This window comes from Mixophyes fleayi, chromosome 1 (assembly GCF_038048845.1).
Source record: "Mixophyes fleayi isolate aMixFle1 chromosome 1, aMixFle1.hap1, whole genome shotgun sequence".
Taxonomy (NCBI): domain Eukaryota; kingdom Metazoa; phylum Chordata; class Amphibia; order Anura; family Limnodynastidae; genus Mixophyes; species Mixophyes fleayi.
The window spans coordinates 370,905,049-370,922,915 of record NC_134402.1 but is presented as its reverse complement, the minus strand read 5'-3'; the positions used below and the strand labels follow the sequence as shown (position 1 = coordinate 370,922,915).

The 17,867-nt window shown below is 37.2% G+C and overlaps 1 protein-coding gene across 2 annotated transcripts in view; it reads left to right on the top strand.

The window, feature by feature from the left end:
- GRAMD2B (GRAM domain containing 2B) overlaps positions 1-17,867 on the top strand; it is a 43,319-nt gene that overhangs the window by 12,627 nt on the left and 12,825 nt on the right. Inside the window, exons 1-6 of one of the 2 annotated variants that reach the window (XM_075178957.1) lie at positions 12,320-12,423; positions 13,760-13,876; positions 15,125-15,203; positions 16,348-16,417; positions 16,914-17,017; positions 17,510-17,605. In XM_075178957.1, coding sequence (XP_075035058.1) covers positions 15,159-15,203; positions 16,348-16,417; positions 16,914-17,017; positions 17,510-17,605 — 315 coding nt within the window. In that variant the 5' untranslated portion in view covers positions 12,320-12,423; positions 13,760-13,876; positions 15,125-15,158. Of the gene's footprint in view, positions 1-12,319; positions 12,424-13,759; positions 13,877-15,124; positions 15,204-16,347; positions 16,418-16,913; positions 17,018-17,509; positions 17,606-17,867 lie in introns of those variants that run through there. The other variant, XM_075178947.1, reaches the window with a different exon arrangement.

Below are 17,867 nucleotides of genomic sequence, written 5' to 3'. Positions count from 1 at the left end.
TTTGATAGCAGCCAATTAACCTACCAGTATGTTTTTGGTGTGAGAGGAAACTCGCGCAAACACAGGGAGAACATACAAACTCCACACAGATAAGGCCATGGTTGGGAATCGAACTCATGAGCCCAGTGCTGTGAGGCAGAAGTGCTAACCACTAGGCCACTGTGCTGCCCATACCACATGACACCTTCTACTTGAGTCCATGCCTTGATGGGTCAGAGCTGTTTGGCGGCATGCGGTGGACCTACACAATATTAGGCAGTTGGGTTTAATGTTGTGGCTGATCCGGTGTACGTGTAAAGAATCTCGCAAACAGTGTGTTATGGGTGGTGTAGTTTGTTTTTTATTTTTATAAACGGGAAATGTTACAACATGAACAGCGAGACTACCCTGCCCCCTTACCCATCTTATGTCTATAAAATAAAAACATTTCCTGCTATGCTACTAAAATAAAACCTTATCTGTCAGGAAGAAAACCATATAAACGTTTATTTGTGAAATAAGAGTATTCTTTATAAAACCAAAATATATTGGTCTGGTCATAAAGTGCTTAAATCTTCTGATATTAAATATCTCTGATCTTTTTTTTACTTTCTCCAGGTCTTTGCATTTCTTGAATAGTTTCAATATGATACACATGTACTATTTTTATAATTGCTACTAAGGTGGCATGTACTGTACATTGAGTCACCAATTAATTATCCAGCATTAAAAACCAGCATGACTTCAAGAATCCAACTAGTAGCACATACTGTAACACATGTGCTCGCTGTAGAAAGACTATTTGAAAAACAATTTGATTTCAAACTTAAAAAGTAACACAATTGTATTGTTTTTTATTTTATTTTTTAAAGTACTTTTTTTGTTAGAAGCAGGCTGACAGCTGATTGTATGCTTTTACTTCTGTTCATGATCTTTGTACATTACATTTAAAAAAAAACAAAACTGCCTATGATTTGATTAGCAAGCTTCATATTAACATGTAAACAGTGTTTATAATTGTTTCTCTGTATGAAACTCAGTAAGGGTGGCTACACACAGGTGACTTTGAACCCTAGTGTTTTTCCAGCTTAAAAAAAAAAAAATGCTTGTGTAGTAGTGCTCACATCGTTCTCTGGTGACACAATGAAGTGAAATTTAATATGCTCTTTCCCTGTCACACGGAAATGATTATGGTCAGAAAATGTTGCATACAGCGTCTTCACAGCCTAATCGTTCCAGTATGACCGGAAGAGCTTTTCACATTCAGTTAATTGTGTCCGCACATATAGGTTTGAGCACTATAAACGGCAGCTTTCTTCTAGCTGGAAAAGAGTTGTTCAAAGCACCTGTGTCACACCATACTTTCGTTTTTGGGGGGACAGCCGCATTTTAAAGTAAAGTTGAAATTTATTAGTAGGGCACCGCAGCAGATATTGTAGCTATGCTAGTTGTCTATTGGGACGGCTATTTTGCACCATCGAACAAATCAAAGATTTTCTGAACTTGTTATCAATGGCTGAAGCTGGAGTTAGCCTTTGAAACCTATGGGGGAGAGCATTGCAGTAGAGAGAGCTTCAGATCCCTCACCGAAATTTACCTGCTCTCCCCACTGGTCACTATCGCAAAGGTGGCTACTTTACGCTGGTCACCATAGTGGACAAAGGTCTTCGTAGGAACAGCAGTTTATCGTGACTGCTGTTTATATTAATAATCTTCACTAGGTAGTCACAATATTTCAATCCTTATCTTTGCAATAATGATTGAAAATGGATCTGTTAATAAATTACCCCCCTGATCCTGAAAGAAGCGTATGATGGAATCTATGCAAATATACTTAGTGGTCTTATGGGTTGGTATCCTTGTCCACTGTCTCAGCTGTCAATGAGCACAAAAGAGTTTAGTGACTAAAGACCTTCAATGGAGTTGTGACAAAATAAGTGTGTGTAATTAAAACGTTTAACGTTCGAAGTCTACAAAGCTTGGGACTCGGAGGGTTCAACAGAGTTGAAGATGTTAATCATTGGAACAGCTGTAGAACACATACAACATGGTTATGCAGTATAACTAAAACCAACGTCCCCACAGATAATGTCTTTTGTTCCAAGCTTTCAGTAACCTTCTAAAACAATCCTTGGGGAAGTTTTCCCCAGCAGCTAGGCCTACTATAGCACAGCACTCGGGTAGCTGTATTTTTGGAACAGGGATGGCTAAGTATTGCACTTTTGTTTAGCTTTTAATACTGTGCATATCCTTCTAATGCATGTCCATTTTCATAATCTTTACGTTTCTACTTGCTGACCAACCATCTCTTTGCACTTTAATAAATTGCCACATAAACTGGTTAACAGAACTGTGTGGATTAACTTCAATAATCACTACTTTTGATTGTCTTGGTTTTTGGGTGTTCCCCTTTTCCTCCTCCCACCTCTACTTCCTCCAGTGGGAAACTTGTGAAAATGAAGTTTCACGTATTCTGTCAGTGGAACTAATTATGACTTTAAAAAAACAAAAGACAAACCCTAACCAGGGTGAGTTCCTGCTGTGAGTTCCCCATGAGCCACAATCTTGCTGTCGGCAACTTTGTTCTTGTTTTCGTGTTGGGTTGCATGGTAGGTTAACTGTTCTGGAGGCTCAGAAGAGTTAGGTCTTGTGCTCATTAGCATTAACTGCATGTATTTTGGGGTTTTGTTTTTGTTTTTTTTGCGTTATTTTTGTTTGCTTACTCTAGTACAATAGTTTCCAGTAACATAATTTTACTAGCTTACAGCTGTTTTGCGTTAGGAAAGATATAACGCATCTTGTTACATTCATTGACTTTACTGTGGAGGGGAGGTCACATGGCAAGTGCAGGGAGTCGTTGCTTCGCAAATGAATTATGGCCTGCAGTGATTGCGCTGTGGGCAGGGCCAATTGAGGCTCCCATCTAACAATTTAACTAGAAGTGGGAGGGATCCGGGAGAGGGACCTGTGCTCCTGGGGGTCTGGGAAACCTACCTGATATTCAGGAGTCTCCTGGACATTCCAGGAGAGTAGATAAATGACTAAACGGACAAGGACAAGCCTAGAGTGACATGCACTTCAAAACGTGGATATAATCTTTTTAATGCAAAAAAAAACGCTAGTGGGTATGAGAACTACGGTTTCATTTGTTTCTAAATACATACTTTCCTTCTTGGCAACACTTTTTTTCTTATTGTGCAATTACTAATTTGTTGGGATATATTTTATTTGAACCTATAATGTCTTTAGCAAAACTTGATAATTGTGTTCTCATTAAGATATTAATACTTTCAGATAAAATATCCTGAAAACAGATCATTTTATTAAATCTTCAGCTTGTGCCATGTTTTACAATGAATGGCAATGATTTTATTAAGTGTATTTGCATATTTTATTTTTCAATGTGTTTTTTTTTTTTTGGGTGTGTTTTGTTCTTTTTACCTAGGTAAAGTAGACAGCTCCTTTTTAGTAAATATTTTTAATGTCCTGAAAGACCTACAACAAAAACCCTCCTAAAGCAAAAAGTGTGTGTGCGTGCGTGTGTATATATCAATTTCCTTAGGACTTGTTTCATTTTGCTGTTAACTAGTGATAAACATCTGTTCTCATAAACGCACTCTTTTACACTCTCTTTCAAACTTATGGATGTGATAAAATCTTTCAATTCGATATATTTTTGGAGGTGTCCTGTTGCTGCTAACCAGAAGACACGTCAAAAATTTCTTTCAGTACGTTTTCAGGTCAACACCATATTAGATGAGCCCTTTCACTTGCTTTAGACAAATACTTTTTCCTGTACTGACTCTCAAATTTCAGGGCTAGATCTCTCCCAGTGTCCATCCCCTATACCCAAATCCTGTTACAGAGATGCCGGTGGCGAATTTGACTTAAGTATTTGTCTGGGTTGCTTCTGGATGTTTCACAAAATCATGAGGCTTCCGTATTTGACGTAGGCACTTTCACGATTATTCTGGAGTCTTACAACAGGGTAACAGAGCAGCAGAAGCTGGGCCTATAGAACATAGGAGGAGCAGTCAGAAGTGTAGACCAGAAACATCTGGACAGGCTCTGGTATGGAACCAAATCTTAAGTATATTGAAGGCAAAGGGGCAGATTTACTAATGCTTCTTAAAAGGAAAAGTGAAGGTGCTGCTGTACCAAGATGGACCGCTTATGCCACCATGTCTGTCGCTGCTGGGAAGCGGCCGGGCTTACTTTGCCACCGTTCCCTTTCTTTATCCTCTAACTGCAGTATGAGGAGTTTAAGTTGCTGCCACCACTGGACTCTTTAACGGCATCCAGAGCCGCTTTCCTTCTTGGTAACTGTCGCTGCTAGTGTACCCCCTTGTTGGTGTACCTGAGCTGGTATACCTGACCTCTTCCTATAGATCAGGGTTGCTGTGGATGGATCGCCACTGGCCAGAGCTGCTGGGTAGCGGGCAGAACAGTAGTACCGGAAAGCTGGGTCCAAACCTCAGAACAGCCAGAAACCTGATTAGATTTTGGGTCTAATCTGTAGGTCCCAGAAATTTCTGCATGGAAGAAGTTTACAAGCAGGTCTTTGAAGCAAGTGATGTTTGTTTAGCTCCAGTAGTCCTAACAAGGACATTTCACACTGGTTGAAATGTATAATTGTTTCGTCTGACCTCTTGATCACCGGTACCTTCAGTGTACAAGGGCTCATGTTTTATAGTATAAAACAAGAGCTGTATAAAATTTATACAGTTTTAGAGACTAGTGTTGACAGGGGGTAAGCCAGCCCTCTGATCAGATGGCTCCGCACAGACTGCAATTTTTCATTCAAAGATTAACATCAGGATGTGATATGTTCTTTAAACATGGATTTTAAATGCATTTTAAACCTTACAAAATTTGCAGTAATCTGTGATATTCTAAATCACATTGATCAGAGATTTCCTTTCGCTTTAACCAGGATACAGGTCATGACTCCCTGCCGGGCCTTCAGGCCAGAGCAGGCATTTGACACTTCACAGTAAAAGACTTAGTTAGCATTTCCTGTTATCAGCAAAACTGACTCCCTCCCCACATATGCCTATAAGGGTTTTCCTCTAGAAAAGTTAAAACAAAAAACGAATTTCCTCCCCTAGCCTCAGAAATAAAGACATTTCCTATACCAAAATACACACAATATCAGAAATAAGTACATTTGCAATTATATAAATAAGCGCCCTACACAATTTCCTTATAAATAACTTATGGTATAAATTAATTTAAAGTGATCCAGCCACTGCTGTCCATAACAATCAGATTCTAGCCATCATTTTCTAGACTATATTAGATAAATGATAGTTAGAATCTGGTTGCTAGGGGCAACACCTCCACTTTTCCATTTTAGACATTTTAGTAAATCTACCCCAAAGTGTCTTGAGGTAATGTGTGGTGGGTTGCTTCAATTACAATTTGGGATCTAGACAGAATGGTGAACCATACAAAGTTGTGGATAGGAACTCAGAAGCTGGATAGGAGTATGACTGGCGTCCTTTGCAAATAAATGAAGAATTTAAAAACACCTGCTTCCTCACACTAGAACCAGCTAAATGCAAATTTCTTGATGAAACAAATTTGAAAATGTAAAACTTATATGGCTCCGTCATTAAATCATACACTTTTCTTATAGTCATGTGTTGTGACCTATTTTTACAGTTTACTATCTAAAAATATTTTTTGAATGGTGTTAGAAGATGTGTGGTCATACAGCTAGTCATAAAAGCATACATGGTAATTGCCATGTTCTCAAAAGCACCTGACTTTGTATAGCTGTAAATGTGACGTCTAATCGTATGACATCTGCCCGCTATGCTGGTCTAATCACAACACTGATCTGCCGCCCAACATTGTACGAAGGAAAGGAAGATTAACTCCCCTTCGTGCCATAGTCTAAATTAATGCACTCATTCGTTCATGGTCAGAAGTTCTGTTTTCTAAAGTAGTTAATATTTAGTTTTGTACACTACAACTTCATGGACTGTAAATCGTAAAATCTTCCTTCCTGCCTAACCGGTTGTTTGTTGCTTTAAATGGTTAAGAAATTAGGTCATGTATTCATGAACTCTGAATCGCTAGTATAAAACTGGCATGGTGATTCCTCAGCCATACGCTTCAAAATTAATTAATTTTTTTTATACTTTTTAGCTGTTGTGATAGGATTTTATTTTTATTTATTTTTTTTATCTGTACTAAAACAATACCGCTTTTAATTTTTAACAATCTGAACATGGAGGAGGAAGTGTACATTTTATGAAAACAACTCCACTTCATTGTATGAGGGTTCTTTCTCAGATATGATGTACGCAATTGCAATCCAGTGACAAATACTGTATCTTGCAAGAAGACCCCTCGCAAGATTCCCCCTGGGTAATATCTACTTTTGATTTAATCTGATATCTAAAAAGAAAATTCTTTCCAATCTCAGACTGAAGAAATTGCTGAATGTTGAAGTATTTTTATTTGCATTTAAAACTGGATCAGTTTTTATATAGTTTTAAATTTTATTTAAGTGTATTATGTGGTGCAGTGAGCAATATGAACACGACATGCACATTTTACTGAGACAGTTATTGAAAGCCCTGTTTTCAAGAGCGCTTACAATTTAGGGTAAATTCACACTTAAGTGCAAAGTGTGGCACTTTTTGACTGCTACTAAATGCTAGTCTAAAGACACCACCTGATGAGTCAAGTTACAGTATTTCTCCACTCTCTAATAGTGTCTTGGATGGCCATGGCACATGCGCTATCTGGTGCAACATTCAAATCCACAGCTGTTTCGATACCAATGATAACTGCATTGTTTTCTGTCCTCCATTCTAGTAGAAGTAGGCACAGTGCGGAGATGAATATTGGGCAGGGTGTGCCAATTACTAAAAATGTTATTCCCCAGGCCAATATTGTGTTTACAGATGAGGCCTGCTACTGACAGGAGGGTGGGGCTTTCTTTATTGCTGCAATGTGTACAGTCAGAATCCTAGTTGCCAACATTTAAAAATTGTTTCCAGGGACAGATGTATGCAGACATGTGGTCTACTGACTAGCTAAACCTTCATTTATAATGTTCTTTTGCATAATAAATACTCTTCTTGAATAAATGTGTGGAAAATAGGGTTAGGAATAACAGAATAAGAGGAACTGCAATGTGCAGTTGGTAACATAAGTACCTATTCTTGATAACTCCCCTCCAGGAGACCACAAAAGGGAGGTCCAAGGGGAAGTGCGGGGGTGGCATGACTACACGATTTGTGTCATTCCTACTCGCTGTGCAATGCCGTCATTACACACATCATTGTGCAGGGGGGGTGTCTGTTCCTTGACTTATAGATTCACCACAAATCAAAGAGGTGGGATCCGGGATGGTGGCATACCCCTGATACTTGTGTGACATTCCGTAGTCAAGTATGGTTGGCCAAAATTGAAAAATAAGGACATTTTATAGGAAGCAGTCATTAAAATCTGTGCCAAGACAGTTGGCAAGTATGGAGATGTGCAGTCACTGTATTCACTTAAATGACCTATGTGTTTTTTGTGTTTTTTTTACTGGGCACATAGCAGCAGTCACAGCAGACTTCCCCCCACAAAGAACAAAAGGAATTTGTAATAGTTGTTAGTTCTAGAGGAGGCATGGCTGCTAGTTCATCATAAGTCCCCTACCAGTGCAGTTTTTCTCATAATGGCCTGTTAATGTAAAAATGAAACTATTGTTATGAGGATTAAAAGCTAAATGGATTCATTGGCTATAATTTTAGTAAGGTGTACTTGACTAGGAAGTAATTCCTCAAAATGTTTGTTTTTTGTTTTTTCCATAATTTGGAGCCCCATACCGAGGATCTACTAAAACACATTTGAAAATGAACAGATCTACTCATAGTAACTGTAGGAAGAACCTCTTGCTGAATATGCCTGTGGATGACATACTCAATAAGCAATAAAAATAAGTATTTTTTCCTCCCCATGTTCTGGATAAGAGATTCCATACTTTAATATATGTAGTTATCTGCCATAGTTATAAACTTCAGATGTGTGAAGTGTAGCAGTGTTTGCAAACACTTCTAGGATTACTGTCTCTGAACTGTCCTGACACATGATTGTCAAGTTTGATAAGGTATTGTATTTTGTTGTGTGGGTTTTTTTTGTTTGTTTGTTTTTTTTCTAATCCTGTGTGCGGGTTTTTGTTTTTTTTTTAAAATAAAAATAAATCCTACTATATATTTAAAGGAAGAAACAAATTTTGAGATGTGTGAAAACTCTTTTTAAATAGGAAATGTGTGGTGAATATTTTACTTCCCCACTGAAGTATTTGCACTGTGTTAATTTAGTAAACATGCTGTAACCCAAACTGATGGCCATTCTAAAATTACAAATCATGCCCATGACCTAGTAAATGCCCGCACATTCTGAATCCATTTCATTGGCCTAAAATAATGACTAAAGTATGTAGATTAGGATTTAATCGTTTTGTATAAATGGACCTGGATCACCTCACCACATATAATTGCCTATGAAACCTGACTTTGAATGGGGGGGGGGGACACTGGGGAATTTTAGGAACCTGATTGTTAACCTTATATGCCACCAGAAACTCAGTCCCCAGGCAGAAACATCACTGATATCCATTCTAACTACAAGATTAGATGGGTGGAAGTGGACACACATCCATACAGTAGTCACAATGATCAAATTTGCACCTAGAGCAATCTATAGATTAATTTGCTATGTACAAAAATATTGACTTGTTAGGGTTTAGTAGTGTAAATGTAAAATACAGTGACTATATGTTAGCTGGTTATTAGTAGACAGCAGCCAGTGAGACTGAGCGAGTGAACCATGATTGCATTAAGAAGCCCAAAAGCTTGAAAAGTGCCCTGGCTATTCTTCCATGGACAGTTTTTGTCCTGTCTCTGCCAAGGAAGACTGTTACCTTGTCAGGTGGATGACATCCTGTTCTGGGTCTAGTCACAGATGTAGACAATGTGGTACATTTCTTATATAATTAACTTGACAGATGTATTTTAAAACTGCACTATCACCTGTAATAGATTTTATTAATGTAACCCTCCACTTAGCCCCTAATTTGTTTGTTTTTCTCTGATTTTTTATTTTGAATGTTTTTGTTATGCAAGCTAAGCTATTTGGAAATGCAATAGCCAACTGTGGGAACTTTTGCAGACAGGTGTATTTTATTTTTAAACAAATTGAATGGACCTGTATTGTCTGCAGGACTATGAGTAACTGACAACTAATTGCATCAGTTTTTCAGGCGTTCAGTATTTTGTAGTAGTTACTGAATATATCCATTTTGAATATATAATGTAAGAAAATAAAACCTAAAATAATACAAAATGGATTAATATTTTGTATAGTATTTACTTTTTAGGATTAAGTGAAGAAACCCTTTTAAGGATATTCGCATTGACACTCTTGGTACCTGAAATGGAGGGTTGACAAAGCAAATGTATAAAATACCTCTAACATGCTGTTGAAATATATCGTAGCTTATGGAAACGAAACACGCTGCCTTTGTATTTTTAAGAATCCATTTTAAGTGAGTGGGATTTCGTGTGTGTGTTTTGTGTTATAAATCTGACTGGATATGTCTATTTTCTACACAACAACATTTTTCCTTTTATTCATAGAATGGAATGTACATTTTACAACTTAAAACAACCACTACAAATATATTATTTCATGGCCATGTTTTATAGGCCTCATTAAGTTGTGGAATTACTATGACATAACATAACGTAGCAACAGCTTGCAGGATACTTTAAAAAAAAAAAAACTGTAGTAATAAACAAGATTACCGTCCATGGATTGTACGGGGAACATTAAAAGCATGTTTAAAATTATTGAATGTACATTCTGTATGCCAGTTCTGTTAATGGGGGGAGCTGTATCTTACATATTCAATAAGTTCTTATGGATCACAGACACACCACTGTGGGACTGGTTTGAAAATTTTTATTTGCACACATATTTACATATACATACATGTGTTTGTGTAGAACGTATGTGTGTGTCTACATATTTTCATATATTGTCATTTAAAAGGATTAACATTTGTGTTCACAAGACATTTAGGGGCATAATTAATTGTTGGCGTTATAGCCAAAATTCTCGCGGCGCACGCACTATTACCGTCATTACAGTACTTTTCTCGCTGGATTTCAGCTCGCGACTCGGGGAGCTGCGAGCTGAAATCCAGCTTACTATTACTGTAAAAACGGTAATACTTTTTACGACGCGGAAAACGGCAACAATTGCATATGCCCCTATGTCGGTGGTTCCCAAACTTTTGCAATTCGTGGCACCCTTAGAGTCTCCATAATTTTTTCAAGGCACCCCTCCAAAATAATTACTGAGCAGTCCTGTTTTAATAATAGTTTTAATGCCGCGGGAAATTCAAACCATTGAATATGCCCCTTAATCACTTCCATGAGAATTCATTGGTTGCCTCTCCACCACCACAACTTCCAAATATTCTTGACTGCAGAACCATTTGGGATACTATTTTCACCCTGACTCAACCCCTGCAGTTTTACTATTTGAAAAGATGGGGACATCTATAATAACTATGGTTAAATATAGGTCTATTTTGTTTTTCACATATGAAGACTTTATGTAGCTGCTCACTGCAGCGATAGAAAATCTTGGATCAGGCAATGTAAGAAAAAAGCAATGCTCAGCTCCCTGGTGACACTAGCCAGCAGAGGTAGGATTACTCTTACAACTTTGCAGACCAAAGCCTAGAACTCTGCTTCCAATTCCAGATTCCATTTAAAAATAAAAAAGTTAAATAAAATAAACTTTATGGGAGCCAGATTAGTTTAGACCCACAACTGAAATGAGTCAGCCCTATTGTTCGAGTCCATAGGTACTTCATCAGCAGCATTTATATACCACCAGCAAATTCCGTAGCACTTTACAATTGGGAACAAACAGTAATAGAACAATACTGAGCAATGCATACAGAGCTAAGAGGGTCCTGCTCGCAAGCTTACAGTCTATGGGACAATGGGAGTTTGAGACACAAGGGTACGTGCTACATCATATTGCTTATTCCAGCTAGAATGCAAAGGTAAAAAGTATTGAGTGGGCTGTATGATCAGTCATACATTAATGTTGGTCAGAGGGTTGTTGTCTTGTGTTGGCTGTGTATAGGACATAACCTAGGGAGATTAAGATGGTGGGTCTTATTGTGCGAGGGAGGGAATTCCACAAAGTGGGTGCAGCCTGAAAAAAGTCTTGTAACAGGGAATGGGATGATATGATGAGAGTACTTTGGTTTGTTTGTTTTGGTTTTTTTTGTTGAATTCAACATGGATGTTTATTTTTGGTGTTTCTGTATCCCCACATTTACCAGTGTTTAAAATTCTGATTTTCATAGATTTACAAGAACATAACTGAGACAGAGACGCCACTTTCGTACTTGTCTTGCAGTTTTTGCTAACGTTGCATTTTGAGACTATATAAAACTAAATTTGTATCCCGTTTTTTAACTTTTACACTTTAAAATATTTTTTTTTTAATGTGTGCAACATATTTGACCCCTGTCTGTCTTGTGAACACACCTGTGAACTTCTAATTCTTTTAGCGCTTTCTATTGCATTCTCTTTCCATGTACACTATCAATTGAGCTAACGACTTTAGCAAGATATATATATATTGTGTAGACTTTTTGAATTAGGCTTACTGTACAACTGCATAGAGTCTGTCTTCATAATGTCTGTCCAAACATTACCTTTTTTTTTTTTTTTTTTTTCATATTACAGCTTGCCCATGTTTGTAGCCTTGTGCTTTAATTGGTGTGCTTATATCTAAAGACCCCGTGTCATTTGGCTAATTTTAGTCTGATAGGTTGCAAATACATATTTGAATGGAGCCTGATTTAGTGGTTCTTATACAAACTATGACTGTGTGGTTGACATACTTCTTCTTTAGGGCATGTCGTGTTTGACCACTGGTGCTCAATCCATACCATAGGGGTGTTTTTTCATTATTCGATTATTTCATCCTGTATAATTGATTTTGGAATTCAGTGTTATATAATTTTTAGAGTTTTGTCTTTGACATAGGACAGTACTACCAGTGTGCAGTTAATGTAACTGTATCACCAGCAGTGTAAAATACACCAGAGTGTCCTGGTTTTATTGTAGTAGTGTACAGGACATAATATTCTTTGCAAGTCACGGTGTCTAATGCATCATCGGTTCAAACTGTACTGCAAACCTGCATGCTGTCTTACGGCGTGTGCCGGGCAGCATTTTTGTCAGGTGATTAGTAAACGTGATAGTAGTTAGAGAGAGAGAGAAAAAAAAGGTGTTTGAAGCAAGTGAGTCACGATCTGCAGGACAACTTCCTCTTATGTCATCACTTGTGGATATAGCAGACACAGGCTTTAGTAGCAGCATTTACATGTTGACAGCCAAGCTGAAGGTAAGAGCTGCTTATTCCTCTTCTGATTCGTTTTGCTGAATTCGAGTAGTATTGACTGGGAGCTCTGTCTGCAGATTTCAGAGTACATGGTGCTTTTGATATATAGATTCAAATACCCCAAGTTGAACTTCTTAGACTTTATATTATATTCAACAATACAATTTAAATTATAGTAGTATACAGTATAGAATGAAGTATAGTTTGAATTGGTTTTTGGTTATTTAAGTTACTTTTTACAAAGCAGGTTATTTTTACATGTGAATTGTTTATTTAGAATGGTTTCTTTTTTCCCCTCTCCCTTCTTAATAGAACATTGTTTTAAAACAAAAGCAATAGAGAATTTTGTTTATAAAAAAAAATTTCCCCTTCGGAAAACAATGTAAAAAAAACAAACAAATCAACAGTTGGTTGTCTATGGGAATAAGTAACTCTGAAATGCTATATATTTTATTTTTGCTTTTGTGGAGCATTTCAACAGTCTGTATTTAGAACTTCGGCTTTCCTTGCTGCAAACGTGTATGCGATTTTATTAGACTCATCAGCAGCTGGTGTAGTTTTTGAATGCTTTTTCGTTTTGCTATCTAGAAATTAGGTGTTTTCAACTTGATTGTCCTGTTTCTGTTACTAGTGGCTTTCAGTCTGTAGCATTTTGTACATGTGCTGTTTGGCATTTGTCTGCGTGAAGGTTCTTCTGGCTGAAGATTTGTCTTTTATATTGTAGTCAAGATGCCTAAATGTTTTATTTACTCTAATAATGGAGTGGAATTTAAGTTTGTAGATAAAATATGAATTACAATACCTCTATAAACTATCAAATGATGCAGGTCAACGAACATAACACCATACCGCAGTGTAACAACAATGTCTTGCAAATCCAATAAACCGGGCTAAGTTAACTATAGATGTGCTTTTTGTTAACAATTAATATTACTTCAAGAAACGCTATCAAACTTTAGCTAAAGGTAAGTCATTGTTCTAGAATCAATTTTATTTGTGTACCGCTTATTGCTTATAGTCCTCCCACCCCCCCAAATTCATCCTTAACCCAATTACATGTTCATCTTCACTGTGATTGCACTGAAACTAGAATTCGAAACCTCTTTCCTAGGTTTTCACTTGGGAGAACTGGTACTTGTGTTTTACATTTTTCCACCCCCCCCCCCCAAATTCATCCTTAACCCAATTACATGTTCATCTTGCATATCTTGAACACCCAAATCTAGATTATGCATCTTTGAGGACTCTTTCTAGGGCTCTATGGTTTAGTTTTGCATAACGGCATTGTTTGCCCGTGGTGGTATGTAGATTATAATCCTACCTTTTTTATTTTTGCTAGCTCTGAAGCAGAGAATGGGATCGATGAAAAGAAGGTTGCAAAACCACATACTGTTCCTCAAGTCGTGATCAATGAGGCAGAATCGATTGAAACCCGACAAAAATTGCCCCTTGTAAGGTAAGGCAGCTTTAAACGTTTTCATTCTGCTCAATAAAACTGTATATTCGTATCATAATTGCTATACTGAATTCTGACGCATAATTTTATTAGGTTGATAGCAAAGGCTTCTACGTAAAGAATTATAGCAATTGATATATCTTTAGTGCAAGTTTGCTTCCTACCTTGGTGATATTGAACCAACAGTTTAAAATATTTGTATATTATTTTAAGAAATATGTTATCGCCGTTGTAGCCCTGTTGAGTAGACTGACGTGATTCCATTTACTGCAGATCACAGCAGCATAGGTAGATGAACAGTTTTGGATCTGCAAATCGCTAACATGCGCAGTTGTCTCATGAACTTCCTCCTGAAGTAAGCACAATGGCACACTTTACAACAACGTACACCACCACTCTGAAAGTTGTATATATGCTTTATCATTTTACACATCATGATCATTATCTTGACAGCTGAATAGGATGTCCTTTTTAAAATGGACGATAACATCCAGTAAAACTCCAATGGCTATATTTACTAAGCTGCGGGTTTGAAAAAGTGGGGATGTTGCCTATAGCAACCAATCGGATTCTAGCTGTCATTTTGTAGAAGGTACTAAATAAAATAAAGCTAGAATCTGATTGGTTGCTATAGGCAACATCCCCACTTTTTCAAATCCGCAGCTTAGTAAATCTAGCCCCAAAAGTGTTTCTAAAGAAACTTTTAATCAAGCTTTACCTGGAATCTACCAGTCACCTAAGGACAGCTGGTGTATGGAATGAAAAATCTATATTATTCAGCCTAACCAGTGGCCGTCTCCAACTATGTAATAGAATACAAGTACTTTTTTTCTTCAATTTGTAATAGTGGTTCTCCACCAAAATCAATTTTGTTATATAAATCCTCCCTTCCTATTAGTACTTGGGGTGTATCTACTCTCTATCGCAGGGAAGATCCAATGCAACCGCTCTAAAGCTTTCAAATGGAGCCTGCATCCAGCCTCCAGAGAAATTAGAATTTTTTTTATTTGAGTGGATCATTCATTGTAACCTGACTTTGGTGCATGCTTTTAATACAGCAAAAAACAGGTGTGCTTTGAAATAACTGACTATTGTAAGCAATTGAATTGATGCTCAAGTGTCTTCCTGTAAAGCGTGCGGCGCGCACACGAATAGCTCTTCCACGGACTGTCCTGGTTAATGTGCTATGATATGATCTTGTTTTATAAAATATTGAACACAAGCCTGTTTCTTCTGCTTGCTTTAAAGGTCAAAGGCATATGATTCATCTTTAGCCCTAGACATGAAGAGTGATATGAAGCTGGAAAGGAAAAAATCCACAAATCAGGTAATACCAAATGTCCATTTGGTGAAGGATGTGTGGTCAAGGATTCATAACTTATGTTTTCTAGCTCTGTTTCAAATTCATACCCACAAAAGAAGTTGGGTTAGTAAGTTAATTATTGTGTTTTGCATTTAACATAGCTCTGTCAAATTTTATATTTTAGCCATTTTAGATACCCAAAGATATCTTGCTTTGCCCTTCAATAGGATTCATTAACACACCTATTTCTTCCATGTCTGTTCTGTTGCACAAGTAAATTGTATACAGATAATTGATCCTTATGCAATACACTTTGGTAAATGGATAAGGAAATGATCTCTATGTAAAATACACTTTCTTCAATGTGCAATCCATGCAAAACAGAATGAAACACTCCATGTAGAAATATATTGGTGTGACTCAGGCTTTCCTTGTTAAAAGCCTATAGTCTGAGGTGCATATGAAAGAAAACGTTCGCCATGATCCACACTTTGCGAGTATAGATGTAGATGGATATAATTCTACACGCACTATGGTGTTCATCTATTGAGCAAACAGTTGGTGCCTGGTCAACCGCCATTTTATTTAAACAAAAAGCTTCAACACAAGTGAGACTCGTAGAGCACGTAAATCATCAGTGTGATTAGTGCTGTATAAAAACAAGTTGCTATGATGAATGATACGATAAAAACTAAATTGCTGTGATGCTTAATGAGCATCTAATCCTGGGGTACTTTTAGAATGCAAGTCCTAGTTTTAGATGATATTTACAAAGTTCTTTTCTGGGAGAAAATATAAAATTATACCATACAAGACTGTGCAGACAAACTGTAGATACAATTTTAGTCTTGCTGATTTGTTACTGGGCATTGAAGGGTATAGGATGAGTTGTACAAATGGAACATTGTATGGTGTAAGGAGCAAACCGATTGGATGATTATTGGAATTGAAAGTTAAACTGAAGACTTGTGTAAATGATGTTAAAGCAAAGAAATAGAGGTGACTTGAAACTCCTTGCTAGTATGACTTCTGTATTGTGTGACTTTTTCATTCTAATCTATAGTTTCCCCGTTCACTGTGATTGCACTGAAACTAGAATTCGAATCCTCTTTCCCAGGTTTTCACTTGGGAGAACTGGTACTTACTTGTGTTTTACATTTTTCCTCAGTCTTTGAAGGCCAATGCACATTTCCACAAGCAGTTTAAGGATGTTCCGAAGGATGAGCTATTAAAAGAAAGTGAGTATTTAAGAAGGGGGAAAAACCAAAACAAAAGTCCAAACACAGCAACTCTTCACCCTATGGTGAATTTATGTTTTACCAAAGGCACACGTGAGCAGTGCATACTTCCTGTTTGTCCTGTAGTCTGGTTAAGACACTAAATGAAATGAAAGCTGCTTTATGTGAAGAAACGGGTATCTTTCCAACATGCAGGAAAGCGTTTCAGGAAATACATTAGCTGATCTCAAAATTTGATCTTGTTTTAATATTGTGTATATCTTTGTTAAATTATGGCTTTTTAAAATTTATGAAAAAACCTTGTTATGCAGTATTTCAAAACTGTATGCATTTTAAAATGCTCATGGCAAGTCTATCAAAAGCAAATTTTACCTGTAACTGCTAACATCTCACAAATAAAATTGCATGCACCAACTCTGTCAATGTCACACAAGTATGTCCTTTGAAGTTTCTTACATGACGTAGATGGTGATAACATGTCTTCTGATTTTGCTAGGTTTTACCTGTGCATTGCAGAAAGAAATCTTATATCAAGGGAAGTTGTTCATTTCAGAAAACTGGATTTGTTTCCATTCAAAGGTTTTTGGAAAGGATACAAAGGTTTGTACTCCTCTAATATAGTATCTAATAAGTTGTAGTCATCCATTGAACATCACCACTGTAAACGCATGGTTATCAAAGAAAACAAATACAGCACGGTGGCTTAGTGGTTAGCACTTCTGCCTCACAGCGCTGGGGTCATGAGTTCAATTCCCGACCATGGCCTTATCTGTGTGGAGTATATGTTCTTCCCGTGTATGCGTGGGTGTCCTCTGGGTGCTCCGGTTTCCTCCCACACTGCAAAAACATACTAGTAGGTTAATTGGCTGCTATCAAAATTGACCCTAGTCTCTATCTGTGTGTGAATGAGTTCTCTGTATAGCGCTGCAGAATCAGTGGCGCTATATAAATAAATAATGATTAAAGTATATAGAGAGCATATTTAAGAATATTTCATTTTGAGCTTTCGCAGTTACTTGGGTAAGGTATTGGGCATTGACTCTCTTTACATAATGTAAAATGCAGTATATCTATGATTTTTTTTTTTTTTAGATTGTCATCCCAGCTATTGCTGTAACTGTAGTCAAGAAAACAAAGACTGCCCTGCTTGTACCAAATGCTCTGGTCATTGCTACAGTAACGGATAGGGTGAGTGTCCTGTGATTTTCTCACTGCTGTCAGTACTTTTACTTTTTAATGTGGACAACAAGGAAACCTTTTGGCATGTATGTACATCAGTGTTTGCTCCTTTTTGGGCCCCATAACTGTTTTGTTAATCACCATTTTTTATGGGTGCCACAAATAACTACAGTTCTAGAGAGAGTACATTCAACACAAAATTCAAAGGGACAAGGTGAACAAAAGCAGATTGGAAATAATGGACAGGGAGTGCAAGAGCTTACAGCCTAGA